This window comes from Excalfactoria chinensis, chromosome 3, assembly GCF_039878825.1.
Source record: "Excalfactoria chinensis isolate bCotChi1 chromosome 3, bCotChi1.hap2, whole genome shotgun sequence".
Classification (NCBI taxonomy): domain Eukaryota; kingdom Metazoa; phylum Chordata; class Aves; order Galliformes; family Phasianidae; genus Excalfactoria; species Excalfactoria chinensis.
The window spans coordinates 5469708-5483870 of NC_092827.1; the positions used below are offsets into that span (position 1 = coordinate 5469708).

The 14163-nt window shown below is 50.7% G+C and overlaps 1 protein-coding gene across 1 annotated transcript in view; it reads right to left on the minus strand.

Moving 5' to 3' along the window:
• RAB10 (RAB10, member RAS oncogene family) overlaps positions 1-7612 on the minus strand; it is a 31686-nt gene extending 24074 nt beyond the window's left edge. Inside the window, exon 1 of the mRNA XM_072331390.1 lies at positions 7426-7612. Coding sequence (XP_072187491.1) covers positions 7426-7552 — 127 coding nt within the window. The 5' untranslated portion in view covers positions 7553-7612. The remainder of the gene's footprint in view (positions 1-7425) is intronic.
• Between the last annotated feature and the right edge of the window lie 6551 nt (positions 7613-14163).

Genomic DNA, 14163 nt, shown 5'->3' on the forward strand with positions numbered 1-14163 from the left:
ACCAAACAACAATATTTGAGAACTGGAAGCCTGCAATAACTTACATGCAACGCACGCTACCATCCTTAAAGCAGGAAGCAGTGCAGCCTAAAAGCACCGGTCCCACAGACCCGGGTAGGAGATAAGCTGTGACCCAGACCTTTCTGCATGAGTTTTCAATGCAGGATAGCTGCTTGAGGACACGCCTATCACTTCCTACCCAGCCTGCAAAGAACAGCATTGTGTTTAGTGTTAAATATAGCATGTGCAAACTGCGAAGTTTCACTGCTTGTACTGCATCAGCACCAGTCAGTGAGGATGTGACTGACACAGCCACCACGGGATTTCGGATGTTCCCAGTTGATGAATATCAGCTCATACGTTTATTCTGTTCAGAGAATCACCAAAGCTCTCCCAAGGCAGACCAGAGGCCATGAGACTCTCCTACGAGGAAAGGCTGAAGGAACTGGGCTTGTTTAGCTTGGAGAAGACACCATGGGGACCTCACTGTTGCCTTCCAGTACCTAAAGGGAGCATATAAACAGGAGGGGAAATGGCTGTTTGCAGGGGTGAACCACGGCAGGACAAGGGGGGGATGGTTTTAAACTGAGACAGGGGAGGTTTAGGTTGGATATCAGGAGGAAGGTTTTCATCCAGAGGGTGCTGATGCACTGGAACAGGTTGCCCAAGGAGGCTGTGGATGCCCCATCCCTGCAGGCATTCAAGGCCAGGCTGGATGTGGCTCTGGGCAGCCTGGGCTGCTGGTTGGTGACCCTGCACACAGCAGGGGGTTGGAACCAGATGGTCATTGTGGTCCTTTTCAACCCAGGCCATTCTATGATTCTATGAGACTCCCTTGGATCCTGCATCTTGCTGTATGCTGCAACAAGGCTGGTTACACCTCACCTGCACTAAGCCTATTATTGCAGCTCCCATAGCCCACACCTACTCTGCAAACAGGCACCTCACTGCAATACTGAGCACATTGCTGGTGCATGCCGTCCCACGCATACCAATGCAAGTACAAAACCCAACCAGCTAGCCAGCAGAATCTTAGTTTTCATCAGAAATCTGAACAGCTTTAAAATAAAGCAATAATAAAATCGGTTTTGTTGTTTACTGGCAAGATCACAAACGTCGGGTGAGATGAAAGCTCTTCACAGCATACTTAATGAAACAGAGGCATTGGTGGGACTCGTTTAGCCAACAATTAGACAGCTATATTTAAGCTACACAACTCTGCCTCCTCTATAGTGACAGAGGCACACGCAGTGCCACGCTCCGATGGATGGGAGCCCTCATTTCTTTGCCCCAGTTACAGGAGAAGCCCAGACAGTTAGCCTGTGCTGACGACTCTGCTTGTAACAAGCATCAGGAGCAAGTGAAATTAAGACTGCTACTTAAGGAACTGCTAACGAGACGTTACTGCCAGCACAGTCAATTTTCTTCTTAATTATGAAAGTTCAGGCATTTACTATAGACCTGCAGTAGCGAAGTAGCCCCAGAAGCACAAACACGTTTGTTAACTACAAGGAAGCCAGCTGCCACTGAGGTTTGGTGGGCAGAAGACCAAGGGACAAGACCACGACAGAAGAACAGGAAGCAGAACGATGTCACTTGGTACTTCAGCTGCTGCCAGACACAAGGACGTGAACACAAAGGCCATCTAGTCCTACAGCTTCATCAGTGCTCGCAGACACATCCAGCCTGACCTTGAATGCTTCCAGGGATGGGACACCCACCACCCCTCTGGGCAACCTGTGTCACTGCTTCACCACCCTTACCATAAAAAGATTTCCTTATACCCAGGCTAAATCTCCTCTCTTTTAGTTTGGATATGCTTTCCCTTGTCTTAAAATCCAGATACTTGAAAATTGCTAACAGCATCTGAAGTAAAATGAACCACCTTTGCTCTAGAAGACCAAGATGCTGGTGAAGTCAAGTTAAGCAACACCTGCCCGAGCACATAATAACTCTTCCTTTAAGATGCTGTTGAGTGAATTCAGCCACAGTGGAACAAAAACAAGAGTTTGAGACAAATCCTTGACAGTTTCGATCAACTTTCCAATTCCCTCATAAACCAAAGGACAGGTGAGTAAGTGCTCTCACTTGATTTGTAATCACATCTTTTAAGGGCTGTGGAGCTCAGGTTCTGGGCCAAGGGTGCCTCTAGCTAAAGCTAAAGCCTGCAGTGCTCCCAGCACAGCAGCATGCCTCGCCAGGATCACCTGGAAGAGATGTTTCCATTCCACCTAGTGTTTCAGCAGGCCTGGGGGCTGCAGAGCTGGTCATCAGCCTGAATATGAGTAAGACAGCAGCTTGAGCAGCATCCTGAAGGAAAAAGTTGTGCAAGAACGGATGTGAGTGTGGGTATTCCATCCTTAGCAGCAGCAGGCCCCACTCAGGGATTGTTAAGTCTACTTAGGAAATGCAAGACAAAAGCAGACGTTTCTCCGTGTCACGCAGTATGAAACAGTCACGATCCCAGTGGGAAAAAGCCTCGAGTTGTTTGAACTACAGAAAGTAACAAAAACACGCCAAGACTTCTAGTTAAACCCACACAAGGCTTCTAGTTACACCCACATGGAGAAGAAAACGCCCCACAGTTAAGCTGTACTAAAGCACCAAATGCTGAGGAAGACTTGCAACAGCTCCAGCCCCACTCCAGTTTCCCCACTGTTAAGGAGGGAGCAGAGGAAACCCTTCAAGTGTTTATCAACGGGCTCTCATCTCAATTAGCCTTCTTAGCTTTCTTCAAGGAGAGAAAAGATTAAGCATTTCCATATCCAAGGGATAAAGAGGAGGGGTCTAACAGACCTACTTTTCAAACAGGCAGATCATTGAATCATTAAGGTTGGAAAAGACCTCCAAGATCACCAAATCCAACACTCCAACCCACCATAACCATTGAGCACGTCCCTCAGTGCCACATCCCCATCCACGGTCCTTGAACACCTCCAGGTACAGCCAATGCCTCACCACTCTTTTAGGGAAGAAATGTTTCCCAGTATCCAACCTGAACATCTCCTGGCTCAACTTAAAGCCATCAGCTCTTGTCCTGTCTGTAGTTATCTGGGAGAAGAGACTGACCCAAAACCCGAAACCCTTCCAGGAGATGCTGAGAGCAATAAGGTTCCCCCCAAGCCTCCTCTTCTCCAGGCTAAGCAATCCCAGTTCCCTCCCTATAAGTCTTGTACTCCAGATCCTTCACAGCTCTCTTGTCCTTCTCTGGATGCAATGGAGAAGTCACAAAGCAAGCAACCCCCTGCTCTCCCCCAAGCTGTGCTCATTGCTCAGCAAGGCACTACAAAATCCTCCTTGGTCTCTAAGTTAAAAGCATCTCCATCCCTCCTTGCCTGGCCCTGAGCAAGTTTTCTACCAACACCAACAGCCATTTCATGACCCAGTGACCATGGATTACGCACACAAAGTCACAAGAGGCTCCAAATCTGAAACACGCTTCACCCTAAAGTGAAAGCATTAATATTTGTTATGTGCCCTTCCTGCCAAAACCACAACTCCAGCTTCTGCACGTCTAACTCATTTCGCTTCACACCTTTAGGCTGCAGGCAAGCACATCAGCACAAGGACAAGCAGCAAGAGGAGGTGTGCATCAACAAGGAGCTCAGCAGCATTCTCAGCCTTCACTCAGGGTTTCCATCCTGGGACAGCAAGAGAGCACAGCAGCCAGGACAGCAAACTTCATCCCCCATTTATTATCAGTAATTCTTTTCTTCCTAATATTAATACATTACGTAACAGGCGTATCAAACAACACAGACCTGCACATTCTGGGATCAAGACTTACCCCTGTTCAGAATAAGATACACAGTGATCAAATCTCAAAATCACACCATGTTCTAATCAATCTCTGGATTTGCAGGATCACTTACACCCCACAAGTTGCAGTTGCTGTTCACTGTTTCAGTTCTTTATTTGCTATATTTTCAGCATGGGTTACGATCTATGAAAGTTTTACTTAAATCAATAGTATTTGAGGGGAGGAAACCTCAAAATGACGCCATATTCTTTGTTCTCTTACTAGAAGTAGTCAGGCTTCGGGGGAAAACATAGCTTGTGACTCACCTCTATTTGCATTCTACTTCATCAAACAATTGCAATTATGCACCTGAGTTCGATTTTGACATTCAAATCTTCAGACTGACATCCCTGAAAGAAGAGCCCTTTCCACCTGCTTAAGTCGCAGAACTGAAGGGCAATGTTTCACCTGCTGCCCCCAAAGCATTTCCCATTGTGTTCCTGCAGAGCTGACTGGTCACTTGACAATGGCTCACTTCCAACCGACACCAACCTGACATGTTGAAGGCTGATAAAAATCAGAGAGTCACTCAGCTTGGAAAAGACCACTGAGATCCCCAAGCCCAACCCCAGCCCACCCCCCCATGCCTACTGCTTGCATCCCTCAGTGCCACATCCCCATGGTTCTGGAACACCTCCATAGACGGTGACCCCACCACCTCCCTGGGCAGCTGTGCCACTGCATCATCACTCTTTCAAAGAAGCAATGTTTCCTAATATCCAACCTGAACTTCCTCTGGCACAACGCGAAGCCATTGTCTCTCCTCCTATCAAACTGACAAAAGAAATAAGATCTCAAGCACGTATCGATTGGAAGGTACTTACACTGACCTTTTTTGAATTGAAAGAGAAGAGGCAGGAGTGCAAGCACTGAGTTCACTGGTGTCTGGGGATAGATGGGAGCAATAGCACAGCAAAGGAAGCAGCTCTCACTGACCCAACCCAGCTGCAGAGCACCCAGGCACAGAACCCAACAGTAGCTTTCTTACAAATAAACACTGGAAGAGATTTATGCACCACACAATTACTGAAGAGCCATTAAAAACAAACACAGCGTGTGATAGGCAAAGGCTACTCTGATTTACTTGCTTTCTCCCTGACAACAGCAAGGTAGCAGCGGAGACAAGGCCCCTGCTCTCATCAGGGAGGTTACGATGACTTAGGGATTCTTGCAGAAGAGCCATCTGGATTATTTATAGTGCCACTAGGCAGGGTAATGCAATCATTCACACACTCACCTTATCACACCCAGAAGCTTTAACTGCTGTTTTTGCAGGAAATATTGGGCTGAAGTGATTCGGAGCCAAACATTACAGCGTACCAAATCACAGCTCTAGGAAATGATACCCAAACTGCCAGCCAGCATCACGTCCAAACAGTTCTAGAGATGTGTACAGATGAAAGAAAGCATATGCAAGTTGCCATTGTGAAGTGGAAACGCACATTATTGTGTCTGTATTTATAAGCACAGACAAGCCTTTTATAGAGTTAAACATTTCCCTCCCTGCACACATAAGCAGGTTTCATTATTCTTTGTCATCTGCCTTTTCCTGTAAAGGCTGATCCAGCCCCTGCTCACAGCCATTGGTACTGCATGCCTTTTACAGCCTTCCCTATCTCAGGTTCTTGGTGGAGCTCTCTGTAGACACCAAAGCATGAATCAGAGCTAACAAGCTACCAATTTAAACACAAAGAGGGATTCACCAATAAGCCACTCACCTTCAACGTCATCTACTGTGTGCAGAAGCAATACAGAAGTGGGATTTCCTTGTTGCTGCAGGTCAAAGACTCCTGCAAAACCAGCCCTGTGCACCTATTGCACTAGGAGCTGTCATAGCAGTCAACACAGCACCTTTGCATTCCTGCACCACCACTATTATCACTACAAAAGAGTCTGAAATCTACCAGCAGCAGTGTGAGAGAACCTGTTTTCATACACATGACTCAATCACTTTGCTGTAACCACACAGAGAACAGCTACCTGGAGAGGTGATTTAACCCACTGTAAAAGCTCATGATCCTTCCTTCACGAGTGGGCTGCCATTAAAGGTGCTCATCCACTGCTCATGATCTTCATTTCAACTGGCGTTGCTTGCACGCACACCTTCCCATCGGGTTTTCGCATTAAACTGCATACACAAGGAGTCAGGAAACAAACTAATTTATCTTCACACACTTAAGTACCATGTGAAAAACCTATTTGTCCCCCCCCAAAATCTGCTCAATTCCACTATGAAGATGGAAGCACGACCTATCTCACGTCCACAGCCATCATAACCAGACTCCTAGTTCAAAGCTGAGGAAATAAAAGTCATTTTTAGCATACGCGTACCACAAAACCTACTCCAGAAACACCAGTGGGTCTCAATCTGCTTAGAGACACTTCCGAAATCTGCTGGTGCGCATTTGCCAATCAACCTGGTGATATTCAGCCTGAAAGCTCACAAATTGCAGTGCTATTATTAGTACTAATTAGTAAAATATCACTGGCTACTATAGCTGAAGATCTCTGGAGCAAACAGCCACTGCTGACTTCTCAACCCAACGCGCTGACTATTTATAACTGAGAATGGAAATGAGCCTTCCCAGAGAACTCCAAAAGCAACACACGCCATGTGATCTGGGCCAGAACTTGACAAGCAACGCAGAATGACACTACGGCCCCGGCAGCAAAAGAAACACAGCCTTCAAAAGCCAAAGTATGAGATGTTAAGAGACGAGACGAAGCCATTTCGGTGACCCCACCAAAACAACCCCTGCAAATTGAAGCCTAAAGAGTCTTTAGACAACTGTTTCCTGGTATTCTGTTGCCCCTGAAACCCAAATATACTTTATTTCACTTGGAATTACTCAAGTTTTGCCTATGAATGCCCTTTTACATTCTCTAATCCCAGCTATGGTGACATCTGGGCACCAACATGGAAGCATAGTGGGATGCATTGGCCATTATGCGTTCTGCTACTCTTGGACAACAGCTGCATTGCCAATCATTGATGGGATTTCTATCAACCACAAAAAGCCAGATCCAATTCAAGCAAACAGAAACATTCCTTACGCTTTCTGACACGTGGTTGACCACAAGACACTGGCTTTAATTCTCTTTGATTGCCCCCAGAAACACTCACCAAGAACTGAAGCTGCTCATCTCAACTGATCTGCAAAACAAGATGGTGCCAGGGGGGATCCCAGAGTGGTTTTAGTAGGAAAAGGCTTTAAAAGCTCATTTAGCCCCATAGCTGCCATAGAGACAGCTCCTTCTGGGGCTGGGCGCTGCCAGGGATGGGACACCCACAGCTCTAAGCAGCCTCTAACAGAGCCTCTCTAACAGAGCCTCGCCACCCTCTGAGTAAAGAACGGCCAGCTAATATTCAACCCAAACATCCCTTCTTTCAGTCTAAAGCCATCAATCCTCACCCTATTATCGCTACGAAGCCACGTAAAAACCCCTTCAAAGCATCGAATAGCGAACAAAAAAAAAACCCAAAACACCAAAAATCAGACCAACCAAAAACAGGCAGAAAGGCCCTTTAAGCACAAGGCCTCCCGAACAGCGCCTATTTCCAAACGAAACCTCAACGCCGAACTCCACAGGGGAGACCGCAATGGGGGGGGGGGACGGGCACTGACCGATGGTGGAAATGAAGGTGGTGTTGAAGGCATCGTCGGAGAAGCGGAAGAGCACGCAGGTCTTGCCGACCCCCGAGTCCCCGATCAGCAGCAGCTTGAAGAGCAGGTCGTAGGTTTTCTTCGCCATGGGGAGCGGCTGCGGCCTCCTCCCGCTCGCTCCCCCCCCCCTCACCCAGCGGCCGCCCCGGCCCCCCCCCCTGCCGGCAGCAGCACGGCCCGCGCCGCTCGCTGAGGGCGGCGGCGACGAACGACGACGAGGAGGAGGAGGAAGGAGGCCCACAAAATGGCTTCCTGCCGCGCTCCCGGCGCCCGCTGCTGCTTCTCCTCAAGGGGAGGCGGCGGCGCTCGGCCTCATAACCTCGCGGCCCGGCTGCGCTCGCTGCGGCCCGGCCCTCGCACGGCGGCGGCTCCTCAGCGGCGCTCGGTAACCGCGCAGGCCGCCAGGCGAGGCCGTGACGTCAGCACGCACGCACGGACGTAGGGACGCACGGACGCGCGTAAGCCCCGCCTTCCCTGTGTCAGGCCATGGGCTGAAAGGCGATGACGTCACGGGGGAGGGCGAAGTAGCTCTCTCGAGGCGGAAGTCCCACCCTCCTGTTCATGTGATTGGTTGCGGGTCCTGTCTCTCTTTTCTCTCAACACCCAAGGGGGTGACGTAAGCGGGGCGACGCCGCCACAGGGGAGTGGGCGGGGCGGAGTGCGCCCCCTGCCGGCGGGGCGAGGCGTGGCGGACTCAGCACTGCGTGGCTCTGGGGCTCCTCAAGGCCTCACATCCAACCTCCAACCCACCTCCATCGTCCTGAAGGGGAAAACCCACTCATTTCTTGAACACATCAAGGGACGATGATCCCATCTGAGCACCTTGTTCACTCCTTCTGAGAAGAAAGAGGCCTATAACCTGTTAGAAGACACTGTGTCAAGGTCAGTCGTGCTCGGTGCCTGTTGGTTCCATTCTGGTCTAGAGGCCGTCAGCACAAAGCTGGTGAATTTGGGGTATATTCAATGAGAGGCAAAGCCATTCTCACAACCCTCCCCATCTCATCCTTCCAAAGACTGATACCTTCCCGATCCCAGGAGGGCATCAATCTGATGTGATCAATCTGATGTGATCAATCTGATGTGATCAGTCTGATGGGATAACTGAGGAACAGGGAGGTATCAGAGCTAATGGCCTCAAGTTGTGGATGTTCAAGTTGGATATTAGGAAACATTTCTTCTCCCAAAGAGCAGTGATGCAGTGACACAGCTGCCCAAGGAGGTGGTGGGGTCACCGTCCATGGAGGTGTTCCAGAATGATGTGAATATAGCACTGATGGATGTGGTCAGTGGGTATGATGGAATGGGATGGACTTGGGGATCTTGGAGCTCTTTTCCAACCTTCCTGATTCTATGATTCTATGAAAGCAAGAGCCAACACGATTCAGTAGCCTCTCTTCAGATGAACACCCTTGGTTGCAACACTGCACTGAAGGTTCATGCCCACGAGATCTTGCTGGGGGAAGGGGAAAAGTGAATCACGGGTTGTGCAACGCTATTTGTGTCTGGGGAGGTTTGCTCAAATAGAGCTGCAACATTCTGGGTTTGCTGGTGAGTAAATCCTCTTACAAAGCTTGGCCCTGCATATATGCAGGGATGGGAAAGATCTTTGTCATCCAGGAGGCATCACCGGCCCCATGGCCTCAGCACACAGCTTTGTTTTCTGCAGCCGGGACAGGGGCAGATGTGGTTTCTGCCCCCCCCAGAGTTGCTTGCAGCTCTCACACATTTGGGAGCTGCTAGAATGGGAAACCACAAAGAGAAGCTGTGGATGTCCGATTCCTGGCAGTGCCCAAGGCCAGTGCCCAGACCCTAGATGGTGCTTTGGGCAGCCTAGTTTAGTGGGAGGTGTCCCTATAGCAAGGGTTGAGGCTGGGTGGCCTTTTCAATCTCTTCCAGACTGTTCTGGTTTTCTGTGACTCAGCAAGGACAGGATCCTCCTTGGGGCAGGCAATAACAGCCCCAGATGTTCAACATGTTGTCTGAGGAGGAGCAGGAAGGAACCAAAATGACTCTACCTGCTGCCATGCAGCACTGTGCCAGTGTTTGGAGGATGGGCTGGTGCTCAGTGTGGCTGATGCCTCGGCTGCTGGTGGGATCAGGGTTTCACCAGCTGGGTTTCTGCTTTCCTGCCTCTTCCCACATCTGTGCCCCAGCCCAGCTGCAGCGGAAGGCCAGAGAAGAAGAGGAACATGAAAGCCAGCTCTATACCTCTGAAAAGAGACCGTCTCTTCCCAAATTCTGCCCCCACAACCACCCTGGCATCAAGAGCAGAAGTACAGAAGTGAGGAGGAGCAGGAAGGAACCAAAATGACTCTACCTGCTGCCATGCAGCACTGTGCCAGTGTTTGGAGGATGGGCTGGTGCTCAGTGTGGCTGATGCCTCGGCTGCTGGTGGGATCAGGGTTTCACCAGCTGGGTTTCTGCTTTCCTGCCTCTTCCCACATCTGTGCCCCAGCCCAGCTGCAGCGGAAGGCCAGAGAAGAAGAGGAACATGAAAGCCAGCTCTATACCTCTGAAAAGAGACCGTCTCTTCCCAAATTCTGCCCCCACAACCACCCTGGCATCAAGAGCAGAAGTACAGAAGTGCTTCATCAGCACTTGAAGGCAGCAGGAAGGATGCAGAAGTCACACAGAGCCCAGCCAGCATACAGCAGAGGGGCACAGACCGCCAGGGATATGTTGAGCTTTGTGCACTCTGCGCTCCCAACCAGTCCCAGACACCTCCCCTCTCTGAGATGCTGTCTGCTGGGAGAAGCAAAGCTTCTGCCCTCACTGCATCACTCCTCTGCAGTAATGCTGGGTCATGATCCCTCTCCCGGAGCAAACAGCTCGGCATTGTTGTCACTAGTGCTTTGCAGAGCCAGTCACCGCCTTGTTTTCTGAGGTTTCCACCAGGGAGGGACACAGAAATGAGAACAAGGGGCTGCCTGGGGCGATGGACAACATAAGATCATACAGTCACGGCATTACAGATTTATTTAGGCTGAACAAGAACACTGAGATCATCAAGTACAACCTGCACGACGCGGGCAGTGGGGTCGGTGTTTCTTCAAGAGTGGTTTGAGATCACTGAGTGGAAGGCTGTGCAGAAGCGTGTTAGCAATTAATCAGTGGTTATCTAAGATGAGGACAAAACGATACTCCCTGGGGCTGGATAGAAGTGGCTCCTTCCATTGAGGGTGTTTGTTCAGTTTAAAGGAAAGTTTGGATGGATCTCAGGAAAGAATGGGAAATCCTCAGCACGCATTGAGCACTGTAAAGCCAGAGCTCTGCCTCTTTAAACTACATCTTGCTGGCAGATTATTAAATCCTTTAATCTCTGAGCAACGACGCCAATCTGGGTGCCTTACAGACATTGCTCACACCACATCTGTTCAAACCCCAACCCAAGATAAAAGCCCAGAGCCTCCCACATGACTGTCAGCAGCTCCTCCTTCCCTGTCCCTGCTCCCCTGGGGTGGTGGCAGAGATGGGAAAGAAATAGGGGTCACAGCTCCGAACCCCATATCCTGGTGATTGTCCAGCCATGGGATCACAGAATCATAGACTCATTCAGGTTGGAAAAGACCTCTCAGATCCCCAAGTCCAACCCCAGCCCACCCCCATCCATGCCCACGTCCCTCAGTGCCACATCCCCACGGTTATGGAACAGCTCCAGGTGACCCCACCACCTCCCTGGGCAGCTGTGCCACTGCATCACCGCTCTTACAGAGAAGAAATGTTTCCTACTATCTAAACTGATTCATCCCATGTAGAGCTGCTGTGTTAGCATCACTTCTCTTCTGAGGGCATCCCAAGGCCTTTGCGAAGGAGTTGTGCATTACAGGATCTCCTCGTCCTCTCCCCTCCACCAGGAGATGAACCCACTGTTCATCCCACTGCTGTCAGCATCTGGGGGTCGTTCTGAAATGGGAAGCTTCCTTTAATTGTACATCTAAAGGCTGGAAGAGGTTGGAGTTTGATGTTCCAAGTTGGCTCCCTTACTGGAGCCAAGTCTAATAATAGAAGAGTCAGCTGCCAGCAAAATGATCCATCCCAAATCCAGGCTTAGTTTAAGCTGTACTTGCCCCCACTAACCCCCTGCTTGTGATATGGGGTAAATCCATCCAAGTGATTCCCCTTTTGCCCCTGTGGTGTGCTGTGGGAGCTCTGCTCTCAGTTCCCAATGTGAGCCCAGCCATGCAGCCCATCTGCAAATCCATGAGGAAAGTCACCCAAAAAAGCCCCCTCTGACCTCAGCCTGAAAGGTTCATCCATAGGCAAGGCCACGGCCCATCACACCCAACCACCCAGCTCAATGCTGGGGAAGACGTAGTGTCCCAGGATCATCCTTGGGGTCCTAGGCTTGATCACAGCATCCCAGAGATGACTGTGGTGGCTCACAGATGACCGTGGTGTCCTAGGGATGGCAGGGGTGTCTCGGGGCTGACTGTGGTACCCAACATTAATGAGATTTCTAAGGGCTGGGTATGGTTCCCAAGGACATTTGTACTGCCCCAACAGCAGCCATGACCCAGGGATGGCTGTGATGTCCCAGGATGGCCATGGGGAGGTGCCACCATCACCATGTCTCCCCTGTGACATTTCTGCACTCAGGGTGGCCCCATGCCCTTAGCGAGCCTTGGCTCTGTCCCTTGGTCCCACCTCCCTGGGGACAGCCCTAGGGCCAGGACAGCGGACCCGGCCACCAGCAGTGCGTCCTTGTCCCCTGCTGACACCTGCGGGTGAGCAGGCGTCCCTGCATGTCACCGTGTCCCACAATGTCACCATGCCCCTGCATGTCACCGTGTCTCTCAGTGGCACCCTGCCCCTGCATGTCACCGTGTCCCTCAGTGGCACCCTGCCCCTCCACGACGCTTTGTCCCAACAGACCACCCCATCTGAACGTGTCATCCCATCCCCGTCCATCACCTCACTACATGTCACCCCTCCTGACGTGTCACCCCATCCCCCTGTGTCACCTTGTCCTTACATCATGCCCCTCCTACATATCCTCTGGGACCCCAATCCCATCAGGACCCCCCAGTACCTCCGTGCTTGGGCACAAGGGCCCTAAATCTCCCCTAAATCCCTCCATCATCCCCTCCATCCTTCCTCCATCCTTCCTCCACCCTCCCTCCTCCACATCCCCCAACCCCCCTCCATCCCCTCTTCCCCACTGGGGCTGTGCCCTCGGGGAGGAAGACAAGCACTGGGATTACACAGGGCAGCTCTGCCTTTGGGAGCCAATACCCTCATTAATTAATTAAGGGATAATCTCTGCTTCCAGGGAACAGGCGGCTGCCGAGACTTGATTAGTCACAAGAATGTTTAATCCCCACCCCAAGCTGCTGGCTGCCTCTCCCAGAGGTGCCAGGGATGATTCCTGAATACACAGGGCTTTGGGGTGAAGGCAGTTTACATCTCACATCCCAAATGTCCTGTCCCACATAAGGCAACCTGCATCCCACATCCCCATCCTGCATCGTGTCTGGTATCCTGCATGCTACAAGCCGCATCCCATATCCCAAATCCTGTATCCTGTACCCCACATCCCAGTCCTGCATCCCAATCCTGAATCCTGTGCTGCATCCTGCATCCCACAGCCTGCATCCCAAGCTTACATTCCATATCCCATGCCTACATCCCATACCCTGCATCCCATTCCTACATCCTATTCCTTCACCCTGCATCCTGCATCCCACAGCCTGCATCCCACATCTTGCATCCCGTAACCAGCCTTCCAGTCTGTATCCCAATCCTGCATCACGTCCTGCATTCCATATCCCACAGCCTGCATCCCATACCTTGCATCCCATTCTTGCACCCTGCATCCTGCAGGCCATACCCTTCATCCTCTATCCTGCACTTTGTCTTTAAATCCCAACTCTACAACCCAGTCCTGCATCTCACATCCGCAATGTTGCATCAAGTCTTGTATCCTGCATCCCACAAGCTGCATCCTTTACCCTGCATCCCATATCCTAATTCCCACATCTTGCAACCCACATCCCAACTCTGCATCCTATCCCTACATCATGTTCGGTATCCCACATCCCATTCCTGCATCCCATATTCTGAATCCCACATCCCAGTCCTGCATCCCACATCCCAGTCCTGCATCCCACATCCCAGTCCTGCTTTATGTCCTGCATCCAGCAGCCTACATCCCATACCCTGCATCCCATACTCCATTCCTGCATCTCAATCCTACATCATGTTCAACATCCCACATCCCTTTCTCACATCATGCTCAGCATCCTGTATCCCATTCTCACACCCCATTCCTGCATCCCATTCCTGTATTCCAATCCCACATCATGTTCATCATCCCGCATCCCATCCTCACATCCCATAGCTGAATCCCTGTCCCACATCATGTTCAGCATCCCACATACCATTCCCGCATCCCATTCCTGGATCATGTTCAGCATCCTGCATCCCAGTCCCACATCCTATTCTCACATCCCAATCCCACATCATGTTCAGCATCCCATATCTCATCCACACATCCTTTTCTCACATCACGTTCACCATCCCACTTCCCATTCCCACATCCCATCCCTGCATCCCATTCTCACATCATGTTCAACATCCTGCATCCCATTCCTGCATCCCAGCCCCACATCACGTTCAGCATCCCGCATCCCATTCCCACATCCCATTCCTGCATCCCAATCCCACATCACGTTCAGCATCTCGCATCCCATTCCCACATCC